The 14855-nt window shown below is 35.9% G+C and overlaps 1 protein-coding gene across 1 annotated transcript; it reads left to right on the top strand.

Annotated features, from left to right (window-relative positions):
• The first annotated feature begins 222 nt into the window (after window positions 1–222).
• LOC120630357 (sodium-dependent serotonin transporter-like) lies at window positions 223–9578 on the top strand. The gene is made up of 11 exons (XM_039899564.1): window positions 223–277; window positions 1506–1749; window positions 2537–2741; window positions 3936–4074; window positions 4878–5006; window positions 5727–5952; window positions 6571–6683; window positions 7016–7141; window positions 7709–7906; window positions 8634–8765; window positions 9549–9578. The coding sequence occupies exons 2-11, from the start codon at window positions 1551–1553 to the stop codon at window positions 9570–9572; spliced, it is 1491 nt and encodes a 496-aa protein (XP_039755498.1). The 5' UTR covers window positions 223–277; window positions 1506–1550; the 3' UTR covers window positions 9573–9578.
• Window positions 9579–14855: the final 5277 nt, after the last annotated feature.

The following is a 14855-nucleotide window of genomic DNA, read 5'->3' on the forward strand; positions in this document are numbered from 1 at the left end:
TTTACCTACCTGAGTAGGTATCTGTATTTATAACTTAGCGCGTCAAAAACCCGTCACGTTTGTTTTGACATACAAATAATTATTTTTATAAAAATAAATACGTTGCTTTTTATTTACTTTTGTTGTTATAATAATGAGTGAGAGCTTGGTGAGTGTCATTTATTATATTGTCTTTATGAGGCACTTATGGAAGTTCTAATAAGATATTTTTTTACAGAGCAGTCGTACGAAATCTTTGACGGAAACTGTTGATACGGAGTCTACTAATGAACCACTGGTAAGTAGACATGGCTAACTCAGTACTACATTTTTTTTATAATATTACAAATTAGCCATTGACTGTAAACTCACCTAGTGGTAGGTAAGTGATGTTGCAGTCTAAGATAGTAACGGGCTAACCTGTTCGGGGTATGCCAGTTATATTGAACCCGTACCCCTAATCCAGGGCTTCTCAACCTACCCGTAGAAAGTACAGGGTCGGGTCACCGCTTTTCCCGCACTTTGAAAAGTTGTGTAAAAATCACTAAGCTCCATCCCATTTTTAGGGTAGTTTTATTTAAAGGATAAACCTTTGTTAAAAGATTAAATAATAAATAAATATACTACGACCATTAATCAAAATCTTGAGGAAACCTGTCTAGCTTGAGAATTCTATATAATGTTCTTAAAGGTGTATAGAGTCCAAAAATCTACACTGGGCCAGCGTGGTGGACTACGGCCTTAACCCCTTCTCATTGTGGGAGACCCGTGCCCTGTAGTGGGCGGTAATGAGTTGATATGATGACTTATAATTTTATTAGTTTAGTAACGTTCTTGAAGTCGATTGTCTGCTTTTTCTTTAGCAGTGTATCAAGTGTATATAAGTGTACCAAGGAAAAGGATATATAATGTATAAAATAAAGAAATTCTTGGTGTTCCTTATTTATCCTTTTCCTTGGTAAATGGTTATCCGGTATTTGGTATAGGTAAGATTGTCGTCCCAAAAGGTAAGTGACGGGCAGGTGATCGCAGGAGCGTAAGTATGCCGTAAGTATTATTTGGGCTATGATGTCCCCATAAGTGCATTGTCAATTTTCTCAGACTCAAATATGTGTTAAGTCTGAGACCCATTGAAGTCGGTTGGTATTTCTTTCATCCCGTTAATCTGCACTGGGGCAGCCTTATGCCTCTTTACCGTCAAACCCCAAGTTACTTATAATACGTAGTTCACAAGATACTCACAAGGCTACTTAGTATATAACTTGTGAGCCCGGTGACATGTTAAAGATTGTAAAGCTATATTTTTTATTTAACTATACTCCGCGTAAAGCAGGAGAATCTGTGTTGTATAATTTATAATTTCTTCAATCCTTATACTCCACCAAACAAATCTCATGCAATGTACCCTCTACGTACGTTTCACTCCGAAACCGGAGCATTCTCAGGAGACTTTAAAATGAATAATTGTTAAGTCATTAACAGTTATTATTATAAAAAATATTAGTTTATATATTTTTTTCCAACAGATAGCGGACCGATGGACAAACAACATCACGTACCGCCAACTGGTGATGTCATCTTGCATAGGCATCGTACAACTGTGGTGGCACCCGTACGTGCATGATTTCCGAAGGCATCTGCCTTTCCTGTTTCTGTACAACGTGTTTAGTGTTTTCTTCGTCTACCCTACATTTTATTTGGAGTTGGCTTTAGGGGTGGTTACGAAAAAGGGCGTGCTGAATTGTTGGGATATGGCACCCATGGCTAGAGGTACCTTAAGTCCTTATCCTTATCCTTATTTTCTTGTTTGTGAGTCTATAAGGCAATCTTTATGAATATGAAATGACTCTGAATGTGGAAATTAAAAATGTAAAATGTAAATAGTTGATGTTGCAAAAGAGCAACTGCTGAGTTTCTTGCCGGCTTCTTCTCGGTAGATTAAGAACCGGTGGTAGAGTCACCACAAGCAGACAGACTTGACGTTTCAAAAGTGCTTATATTATTAGGCGTACCTGAAATAAATGAATTTTGAATTTTATGCTTCTATATTAATATTATAAAGAGGAAAGTACTGAAGCGATTTTTAGTCATTAAATATTAATCAGTCCCAAAAATAAGCCATTTTGTTGTCAGGAAGATCTTATGTTGGTAAACTTTACATTGTATTATTTCGTATATAGTTCTTCTAAGTCTCTTAAAAGTTTTCTAAATAATTTTAATCTCGTTAATAAGTAGTTTTCTAGATAATTATTAATTAAAATAAAAACTATTGACTTTTGGCTTTTGCCCGCGGTTTCGTCGCGTGGTAATTTGAAAAACTTTGCCAGAAGTGTTAAAACACCGATAATGAACACAACACATTCTCCGTGCCGGGGATCGAACCCGGTACTTCCCACATTTAAGAATACAGCGCTCACCACTGTGCCACTGTGGTTGCGGTTTACCATTTATAATTTTTTTTAGAGTAGGCAGTGCTTTTGTGCATCTATGAGGTACACCACAGTCGTCCAGTATGTATACGTACGTACAATAGGATTAGCACCAATTTGTCCCGCAGGTGTTGGTCTAGCAATGATAGTTTCGTGCGCATTCCTGGCATTATCGCTGGGAACCGTGAGTGCCTGGTGCCTCTCAATGGTGGTGCACTGCTTCCACTCCTTCCTGCCGTGGCTGCACTGCGCCGCGGCGGCGAACCCGCCCTGTGCGGCGAGGCACCGGCCCTTGACAAACGGCAGCGAAACACCTCCGCAATCCTTCTTTTTGTAAGCAAAAACCTATAATTATCCTCATCATCGGTGTCAGGATACGAGTCTCACCGCAATGAGGTTTAGGAAGTAGGTAAGCTGGCCCTGTGCGGACTCAACACGCCTTGGAGAACATTATGTCGTACACTCAAGCATGTAGATTTCCTCTCTATGTTTTAATTTCAATTCATTATGAAAATGAAGCTTAATTTGCTATACTCCGCGAACAGCAGGAGAATCTGTATGGTGTACTTAATTTATTATTTCTTCAATCCTCCGAGCCAAACAGATCCTCGGCAATTTACGCTCTACGCACGTTTCGCTCCGAAACCGGAGCATCCTCAGGAGATGTTGACTTTACAATGAATAATTGTTAAGAAATTACAAATTATTTATCATAGTCACAGTCTTTAGAGTCATTTTAGTTTAGTTTTTAAAAATAAGTATTTTTAATGTTTCGTAAAAATAATTAATCGCAATCCAAGCCAAAAACGTCTTAAAGTGTAACCTGACGATATTTAAGTTATGTACATACAAACCGTAATCAGAAAAAGTCCTAGACTAAAAAGCCCAGAATCTCCTGCTGTAATTATTATTTACTCTAGAAACTTCCAAATACAGTTACTCGAAAGGGCTCTGTTAGATCTACATTTTCATAGTTTCAAGTTTTGTATATGTTTATTAGTTATCAAATGGCATCGTTTATTTATATTTTCGCGCTTTTCGATCATATCTCGAAACTTGGTTTTTGTATTTATTGACACTAGCTTTAGGACGGCAGGATACTACTTCCTACTAATGTTACGAAAGTGAAAGTTTTTGAACGTTTATAGATGTCTGTTACTCTTTTGCGAAAAAACTACTGAAAGGATCTGACTGCATTTTTACCCTGTAGCATAATATGGGCTACGTTTTATTCCAGAAATAGGTTCCCGCGTGATCTATAACAAACAACAAAAACTCAGACGAAGCGGGCAACAGCTAGTCCTTATCAAATTCAAAAATGTTTTATTCATGTAGAGCTTATTGCAGGCACTTATGAAGCGTTCATACATTTAACATGTTACACTAATGTTACTGATGGTGATAACTGCATTGGTTAACTTAAAACTAAAGTTAGGTGGGTCCCAGACGTGTCCTGATCTAAGAAGAGCCCACAACAAACTTAGCCAGGTTTACTAATTCGAAATAATTTATAATTTTTCCGAATAGCAACTTCGTGCTGAATCTCAAACGGGACGGTTTAAGTGGTGGGTTGGGTAATGTGGTGCCCGATCTGACGGTGTATTACGTTATATCCTGGGCATTGGTGTATTTCATCGCTTGCAAACGGATATATAGCTATTCAAAGGTATTATTATATATTAAAAGTATCTGAGCTGCTGCCGAGGTTAGAGCAAATGTTTTATGCGAATGTTTAAACAAACTCAGTAGATAAATAGATGGGTAACTGAATTTAGCCACTCACTTTTACTCCGTGCTTCGGAGAGCATATTGAGCTGTCGGTTTTTTTTGCTGTTTGGTTTCTTATTGATATTATAAGATAATCATTATTTAAGCAACAGTCTGCGTTCTCATTTTCCACTGGTTGCACGGCCGCAGCGGATCGGTATAAGCCACTAAGGTCTCAAATATTATTTCTGCAGACAACTGCATTGATGACGGTTATGAACTACACCAAAAGTTCAATACCATGGAATGTGCCAAAGGCAACGGACAGTTTGCCCAAATTGCTTTTCTTATTATTTTTAAAGAGAAACAGATTGATGTCGCAGGATTAAAAAAGACAAAGATAAACCGATAAAAACACACCCCAAAACTATCCTGTCTTATTTCGGATTGCCATAAATTTTGTATCTATTAAATACTTATCCTTACTTAGGTACCTACTTAATTTAATTATTTTTGTCGTGTTATTATCGTTATCATCATAAAAGTTCTACAAACCCTGGGCGAGTCTTGGCTTCAAGCAAATTTCTCCATCATCGCTGGCCTTCAGAGCTCCGAACTCCCAAAAACCCCATTTCCCTCTCTATACGACCCTTCAGTTTACTCTCCATAAAATTCTTGGGGACACCCGTCCTGTCCTTGTTCCACCACCATAGCATTCTAATAGTTTAATAGATTTTACTACATTTGGCTCTGATATTTTAGTTGGTGCTATTTAAAGACGTGTTGGCGTTTTGCGTGTTGGTGTCTAGTGCTTTCGGCGTGACACGTTTACAAGGCGCATCTGGAATATTCTACGAGTGCGATTGGAGTGTTTTGTTTGAGGGTATACAGGTGAGAGATTGTATCTAACTACTAATGGTCTTTAGGTTCCCCAGGTGCGGTATGTTTGACTGGTGGATACTGAAATTGAGGTCAGCTACTTAAATGCATGAGTGTAGCATGAGTCAGATTTAAATACTCGTAAGAATCACATCAGATCATCCAACTATCAAAATCATGTACAAAAATATCGTGTCACGATTCTTATATTCGATATTTACGTATATTTGATAGTTACGAGAATAGGTTATATAGTGCATTTTATACTACTACTTGGTTAGGATTTCCAAAAACAGATTTTTTACATTTTTATGACAACCTTTTTTTCTAAATTAGGCTATATTGGAACCTGTAGGTGGCGTTGCTATCAGTATTTTATCAAATTTGATTAAAAATATAACAAGTATTTTACGTGGTTCAGTTTTCACGGGCAAGACGACGTCTACGTCCGCTTGTAATGTTTTTAGTGTACAATTTGATAAGATATACCATACTAGTAGGTTAAATATTAATCTCAACATTTAGACGAGATGTTGTCTGTCCAGTAATTTTTCTAAGAAGAGATTAAAGCATAAACTATAGATAGATGACAAACATAAATCTGTCAGCAGATACTTATCGCATCCCGAAATCGTAGCTTATAGATATTATTTTGTTTAAGTTTTCTCTACAAAATATCTCCGAGGTTTGTGCCCCGTTGTCCCATAATTTAAAAGTTTATTGATTTTTCAGATATGGCGCGAAGCTCTAGAATACGCGGTGATACAAATGGCGGCGTCACAAGGTACACTGATAATGCTCGGGTCATACTGTCCGAAGCAGAAGCAGGTGCTCGCGAATACATCAATGTTCGCGTTCGCCGTGTCTAAAATCAGCAGCACCGCAAGCGCTCTTATACTGGGAGCGGCGCACGGAGCTTTGTATAAGGACTACGAAAATAGCACTAACATTTGGAAGGGTAATTAATTAAATGGGTCTATTAAAGAAACCTTAGTGCCCCTCTCCCACCTCCCCCAATATTTCGAAGGGTAAGAAGGGGGTTTATAATATAAGCAAGCTTAGTCAGCCCCCTTCATAATTTGGAAGGGGGGGGGGGATTCATATTAAATAAGGGAGCTTCAACGGTAACTTGTGGTTGTCCTTAGCCTCTGCGCCCCTCCAATTTGGTCCCCCATCGCCTCCAATTTGAGCCCCACCTCTCTGGAGCTCTCGTTCCTTCCATGCGTTGCATGCCCTACCCATTGCATTATTAAAAGTTGAATGTTTTTGACGACATGTACCGAATGCGCAAAAAAACCATTATCCTGTATAGCATCAAACACTCGTCTCAGCAGACTTCGTTCAAAAATGAGCAAACTGTTTTCGTCTTTCTTTCTTAAGTAACAACCATATCTAAGTATAGGCCGGAGCGGTCTTTTAAACGAGTGTTTTCAGACTTGTAAATAAATGTTGGAGAAAATATTTAATTTTTGATTATTAGTTGTAAAAGTCTAATTTTTCTTTTATTTTTTGGAACGCTTAGTGCATACCCTATCCATATCCTGTATGCAAGCCTCTGAAAATAATTTTATCACAGGATCGTCGTCATCAATGGTACTGTGGGCAGATTACGCAGCAAGGATACCTGGCAGTCAAGTTTGGTCTGCACTCATATTTTTTACACTTTTCGTGCTTTCTGTTTCTTCCACGGTAAGTCTTAATTTTTGAGTAAAATGAATGCCAAAGCAATGTAAGCATACATTTCGCATTTTCTCTCACAGAATAGAAAAATTCTAAAGATGGTTGAAGTATAAAATGATGTTGGAAAAGAGCAATCTGCTAAGTTTCTTGCCGGGTCTTCTCGGTGAAATCTGCCTCCCGAACCGGTGGTAGAGTCACTACAAACAGACTGAATTGACGTTTCAAGTGTTTATAAACTAGGCCTCCTTGAAAAAAATGAATTTTTAATTTTAATCTTTTTAATTTTTTATTTTGATGAGACGTAGGTATCATCCACCACTAACACGTATCTATTGTTTTAGGCTTTGCTTGTACAAACGATCATGTCAACATTCACCGGTCGTTCAATACGGAAAATAGTTTGGGCGTTTCTCGTACTGATCTGTGTGCTATTCTGTTTTATTGGTATCATGACTTTGTGCACACAGGTAACTAACATACCTTCTTTTCCTGTAAATTCTTTGCTGGTTTTTTATTCTTTTTATTTTTAAAAGGTACCTAGGTTAGTGCGTGTGCTTATTCACCCTCCTTATATTGATTAGCAATACGTACCTACATACCTACTATTATATTAATTTTCATATAAAGGGAGATACTGTACCTTTATAAGGTAGTCTATTTTCGACAGCCAGTCAGTTTTGGTAAAGTCGAATTGCTGCCCAGCTATGGACCAGATTTCTGCATGCCGCGGCCTGGCTCGACAATAAGCTAACATCCTGAGCATAATAATCTTGTCATATAGTTACGTGTAAACACTGCTTAAATATTCCGACTTTAAATCGTATTTAATAAAGCCCATAGAGATTCTTCCAGCAAATCTCTCTCGATCACCCACTTAGTTTATTCGTGTTATTTCTTTATTGCATACTGCAAAGATAGGTTGGTACTATCGACACAATAGTCGTTGGTCGGTACGAATTAGTAGCTCTAGAGCTTCAATAATTGTTTATAGGTAGGGCTGTAGCTAGTTTTTTATGACGTCTGTTTTTCGTCAGGGTGGTATGTACATTCTGAACTTCCTCATGACTTGGCCAGTCTCCAAGACCAGAAGTCCCATAGCGGCGGCAGAAGCCATTGTCGTCACCTACCTATACGGGCAGACTACTTTCTGTGAAGACGTCTACTTCGCAGTGGGGGAATACCCCTGCATGTTCCTGAGGATCTGCTGGGCCTTAACACCTGTTGTGCTTTTGGCAAGTCTGTTTTTAGTATAAATTACTCATAACCACTATCTCACCTTGTGGAAATATTATACTAGACCTGCCCGCACACAGGCCATATTATTTATTGACAATATTTTGTACCTCGTAATACTTGAATTCTTTAATACACCGCACTCAAGCAATATTTATCATCATCATCACTTCAAACGATTGACGAAACGCCCTACAAAAAATCTAACCTAGGCTAAAAATGTATGTCTTACAAACTTTTTTGTATGGTGCTCCAACATCCACGATTCTGGGCCGCTTGTGTCCAGCTATTCGTTCGATGTCATTTGCCACTCTTTGGGGGCCGACCTACACAGGCAATATTGACATCAGTGCAGGGAGCCGCAGGTGACACAGGCTTGCTTACATGCCTATTTTTTTCGGGCTAACCTGTTTTATATAGGTAGGTATGGGTAATCAGATTGTGTCATTGTACTGGAACGCTAAATTGCGTAGCGTATACCCAGGATAACGAGCCACGGCCTCCCAACACGATGAGTACAGCTTTTCAATAATGGTAAATAAAGAAATTCATCAGATGATATTCTATACTAGAAACGCGTTTAAGAAATCTCCCGCATCCAAAATGGGTTTCCTATGTACCGATAAAAAAAAACAAAAACGTAGGTCAGTCTAGACGATGTGCTTCGGTAGGTATTTACCTAAGTGCGTAAAGATTTTACAATTTTGTATCGTTTTTCATTTATAGCTGACTTTTCTCTCTGGAATGGCGTCTTGGGCACAGACTGAAGATATTGCCGGCTGGGCATTAGTAATGCTAGTTTTGCTGCCGATGGCTTTATTTTCGCTTCTCTACCTGATCTTCAAATTCAGAGTGCGGGTATGTTTCTGCATCAGACGAAAACAAGTATTTTTATACGTTATTTGAATGAATATTTCTAAATAATCTGCTACTACATTCACAAACAACCATCCGATTTACTTCAGACTCACTTGCGTGAAATATACCTTAACGGCCATTTCACACAATAAATATAGACTCTGCTTAGATTAAAGCATTTAAACGTGAGCTTTATATTAAAATAAATATTATGAAAGTTTAACGAAACGAGTGAACTAAGCTTTACCCTCGCCTCATGTGCTTTAAAATCACAAAACTTGCTTTACAGAAAAAAATATGGGTGAGTTCCCAACGAGTCCCAATCGGCAGGGTGATTACGTATCTCGCGACAGCAATGCGAAAGGCGTAAATCTTGCAATTACTGCTGTCAAACGTCACTTTTGTTTATTTATTGTATGGAGAAGTGACGTTTGAAAGCAGTGATTGCAAGATTTACGCCTGTCGCATTCCTGCACAAGATACGTTATCACCCTGCGGGTCATACTGACTGGTTGGGACCTCACCAAAAATATACATATCCTTATAACCGACAACGAATAAGTAACGAATATGTATCAAGAACGATATCTATATTTCTGCGCACTGTAACTGCTAGAGTTAAGTGAAGAAAAAAGCAAACAATAGAATTTTATCAAATCAAATGTTTTAGAGTTTTTTTTCGATATGTATACCCTTCGTAACGTCCTGCGTCCATAGTTAGTTATTAATTTAATAGTCGTTGGTGGAGGTGAAAATATGTATGAATTTATTTTTTCTTTGCAGAATATCGTGGGGACGGAGAAATAATTCTACAACCAGTTTAAATGATGATTTTAGATTTGATTGAAAAATAAATAAAATTCAAAATATTCAGAATTACACCATATTTTATTCACAAAATTTTCATAACACCAATTTGTAACCAAAATAAAGGGTTATTTTATAATTAGTCACACACACATCCATTTCAACAACATAGGAATCTGACTGTAACAGACAAAAAGGTAGGTTCCTCTTTGATATTCTTGCTCAGTCAGTTACAATCAGTAGGAGTAACTATTTACACTTTCCAAATTATAGGTAAAAGAAAACCCTCATTCATCATAAGAACTGTAACTTGCCTTTTGGATTTTTAAGAACCTTAAGAATTTTAAAAGGTAAAGATTCTGAAATCGAAGGAACTTTGTCTAGCTATACTACCCTTAGGTGCACATAAATCCTTATTTACATAAAAATCCACATTTAAAATTACCTTTAAAAATAGAGCAGCATTTTAGAAACGTTTGAAAACAATGGCATTCAAATGAGCATTGTAACAAAAATATTCGATTGATACATAAATCTTTGCCTGGTAAATTTCATACCCCTTGTGTCGATCAATAAACAGAGCAAGCAAGAATTATTTCGTTAAAAATTTTATTACTTAATGAAATATCAGTTTTACATACTATTCTAGTACGAAAATTATCTTTTCGCTAGTTATATGTAACACGCATTTACGGCCAATATATGTTATACATTTTTCAATGATCGACGATCAGATGACTACGTGATGTTTCGGTCTCAAGTTACAGTTCTATATTGAATGAAATATTCACTTATAAACAATGGGAACACTCCTTTTTTTTAATACAGCCTTGGAACTTAGAAACTAAAATTAAATGTAACTTAAATAAAGAACCTCTTATAAAAAAATAATGATCGTTAATGATAAGTATACTGTATACCTTTTTTTAAAACCCTAAGTAGATACCGCTGACATTGCAATATATAGATCCAGATTTTGTATATATTCGATATATAATATTTACTATTGCACATATTATAATTTACCGCGATATCGTATTATTTTAATACATAGTCTCATTTTTCGATATTTTTCATTGCCTCGAATTACATAATATATATTAAATTTTGATTTAGACTAGAAATTTCTAGTGCAGAACGTACCGCATTGCAAATTTTATCCGCTACAGACTGGTGCACTCTGCTATGGACCATACAAAATTAACGTACAAAAGTGATAAAGGAGGATTTATTCAATGCAATACGTTGTGCCTAAAGTGCACGTAGTACCTGTTTTTTTTACATGTCGTAATCGAGATAGCTGATACATGAATTAGGACGCTATAGTGTAGATTTGTCATGTCAAACTATTTAATATTCGAACCTTATATTCCATATATAACAGTTAAAACGTAAGAACCAAGTCATATTGCGACAATATAGTGCTAGTTGCGTGTGAAAACAATAGGAGTTTAGTAAATTAGATTGTATTATTCTTAAAACTAGCTGAATGTCGCTCCTGGTTCCCGATACAAAAGTATTCTAAGTAAACCGACTCCAGCTGTCAATGTAGGAAGTTTCAGCTTAATCAGATAAATTTCATAGGGAAAAAATCATTCCGATGAACGTACGATCACTGGTACTTTTTGTCTCCGTATCATCTGATAAAGGCCCGAAAGCGGATTTGCAGACTTCACATTATGGAGATCTCTCACAAGCAAGGTTTCGTTACGATGTTTTACATTACCGTTAAGAAAAGCAATTAAAAAGATCGAGGTGCGAACCGGAGATTGAATTGTCCCCCTAAAAGGAAAACAGAAGTCTAGGGCTACCAACGCTGACTTTTATCCCTTTTAGAGTATGTATGATAAACGTAAAATAGTTAAAATTAAAACGGAAAACATTCGTAAAATAGAAAACATTCTAAAAATCGTTCCATGCAAGCAAGGCTAAATTTGTGGTTATTACTACAATAAAGTTAAAACCAAAGCAAAGTTTGCCCTCGCATTTTCAATTACCTATGTGATCGTAGTCGCTATACTATATGTAGCGACGAGATCGCCTTTTGCTTTTCTATTCCTACTTCTATGACGTAGATACATAATAAAAGAGTATTTATTCATCCATACACAATAAACAGCGAGTAGTATAATACAAAGGAATTTAATTCACCATTTTTAACTAAAAAACGGATTCCAAGGTAGTTTTCAACCTAGCTTCATAATTGCTCAGACATTTAATATAGAGAAATATTAACGCGATTGTCACAATGTGTCTTGATACTATCATTAAAAGTATAGTCTATAATATAGGAATACGTAAGTATCAATAAAAATATGCTGAAATCGTCTACAGCTCATGTGTTGCACAAAAAATAATATTTGAAACATTAATTACGTGATAAATTATTCATTCTTCAAAATGTATGCTTCGTACATAAATAGCTGTAATCGTTTACACTGGTAAGAGTACTGCTGCCACTAATATAAAAATTATTCAAACGCTTGATGGAGAGACCCAATGCTCCGAGTATTTACTTAGTAGAAGATAATTATGGCAGAAGTCCCTATCTTTTGACTCTTGTGACGTAAAATATACTAATTGTTTACACAAATAATATTTAGAACGTGACAAATTTCGGTGTAATTCCAGAACAGTTGAAGTAAGAATAATAGTAATGGAGTTCCAGAACTTTTCGTTTCTATAAAAATATATTTAAGCTTAACTTTATATAGCTATTTTTTTTATAGTTAAATACTTTTTATAAATTTTCCCAGCTATAGTGAGATGGAAAATTGTGTGTCGCACGGCTGCAAAATTATTTGTGTCTCGTGCCTTCAAATCCTTGAAATAATAAGCAATCAATATAAGCATTAACGTCACATAACCAAATTTACAGACTTGTTACAAATAACTATTTTTTTAAAGTCACATGAGCTTTACGATTTAAACAGAAAGCGGATCTCTTAAATTATTTACAGATACCTCATTTTCACTCACAACTATTTTGTTCGGATAATAATAATTAATAATAATAGCTATTACCAGGAACATTTACTAATAGATAAGAAAAACTATACATTAATAACGATTAACTATATCTACAATGAAATGGAACTATGTGGCAGAAATGTGAAAGAAAACATTGTTTTACAGTTTTGTGAAAATATTAATTCATTACCGTATTTATATTTTACTGTAAATAAATAACTGAACTTTAGTTATTTCATAGAATATGCCCATTTTCACGTTTCCTACACTTAGGTAATATAAAGTAGGCGAAATAATGAAAAAATAACCTAATTAATTACGATCTTCTATTATTTAGAGAATGTAGTCTTTTGGGTTTATAGTATACCCTTATAGTTTATGTCATATTTGTCTGTATGACACGCGTTATTTTAGACAGAAATATTTTGTATAAAAACTTGTTACAAAGTGTTGTGTTAAAATGTTAAGAATATTTTTAGAAAACCTTCTGCCTTTATCTATTCCAAGAAGTAGCATAAAAGGCGATGATCATAAAAATTTAAGTGCTAAACCAACTCAATCGAATACGAATTAGCGTGCGACCAATCCCGAGCCTTGCTCAAAGTAGCGCTTGTCATTGGTCCGCATGTAAGTAGCAAAATTGCACGTACGAAGGTTGGACGCCGTCGCTACAGTTGTGGCAGAACTGTTTAAAAGAAATAATTACTGACAGTTGTGTTAAAGGTACTTATAACCGTAGTCCTAAAGATAATATTTATAGGCTGACCGTAGATTGTCTGTGCTTCCTTGCAAGAGATGCTCGCGTTACTTATTGACTTAATTGATGATGATCCGGTAGCAAGATGTAATTCAATTCACTGTATCACGGTTTTATTTAATGTTCGTGGAATAACTTCTTAAGACGCCCGTGCAAAGTACGAAATGAATAAAATGCACGATTTAGTTTTCTTTCGTTAAAATATTATACTCTCTATTCATTTAGCTATAAAAAATAGATGAACTATAGTCCACTTTTTCGCACCCAGCTAGAGAAAAGTAGTTGCTGATATTGCCCTACCACTTAGATAAACTTTTACGACCAGGCGATCGAAAAATAATTGATATAATTATCTTATCACGGTATAGTTGTGCCGTGTGGTGACGGCAGATCAGAATACAGTTGTCACCACCACCCTTTCTCTACCCGCGGGTGTCGTAAGAGACCACCAAGGGAATCTAACAGGGCCTTAGGGGCGGCAGCGCGGCGTCCTCTGTACTACTACTACCATCTGCTGCGATCACCAAACCGTCAGCCCAGCGTGGTAATTATAGGAAAACTCTCCCGTTGGGTGAGGCCTTTAGTGCAGCATTGGACTCTTGTATGCTGTTGATGATGTATCGTTTGCCCAGCCGCAATTAAAGTCAGTATGATTTATCGTTGTACTGCGGTTTTTGGATTATCCTAAAATATTGTAAGGCTTTTAAGGCCAGTACAGTAAGGTAGTATGAGATTTACTACCCACGTTTACCTACTCAATAGCGTTAAAGTTAGCAACGATTTCTATGAAATTGAAATAGCGCCATCTAGCGACAATACCAGTACAAGATGGTGGTGTATGGTAATTTCACACAAGGGCCTCAAAGAGGCGTAAAGCATGTTAATAATCTAAACTTAAGTTTGAAATTTGCATAGGTTTTTGGAACTTTACTCAAAACTTATAGAATAACACAAAATCATATAACATAGTGTCAGCGTCATCATAAGGAACAATAATAATTAAAATTAACATTTTGTGCAATAATAAAACATGCTTAATGTCAAAATAACCACAATCTGCTCTTAAATTCGTGTCTATGAAATAATAATTTATATTAAATTAAAATAAATGTTATTCATAAAAAACTGGGGTTAGAATGATATTGCTGAGTCAAAAATACATTTATTTTTATACTTAAAACATTGTATTTTTAACACATTCCTAAAGATAAATGTGCTTTAAAACTTAGAAATATAACATAGTTATTGTGTTAAATTTTAATTGAATAGCACATCTGAACAAAAAAAAACTTGAAACTGTCGTTTTTTTGGTCAGTTTTTACGCCGACTTTGTGTCGTCGTTTTAGGAAAGTTATATAATTGACAGTAACAGACTGAGTTTAAGCAAGATGGAGCCAGTATAGTATTGTATTAGTAAATGTATATTTGACTCAGGTTATATGGTGATTATGATTTGACAGCGATTCTTGATAACTCTCGATGAATGTTTCATAAATATTTCCTACATAACTAACTATACTATGAGCTACCCAAAATCCACATTAATGAATAACAAC

Source organism: Pararge aegeria, chromosome 16 (assembly GCF_905163445.1).
Source record: "Pararge aegeria chromosome 16, ilParAegt1.1, whole genome shotgun sequence".
NCBI classification, from domain to species: Eukaryota; Metazoa; Arthropoda; class Insecta; order Lepidoptera; family Nymphalidae; genus Pararge; species Pararge aegeria.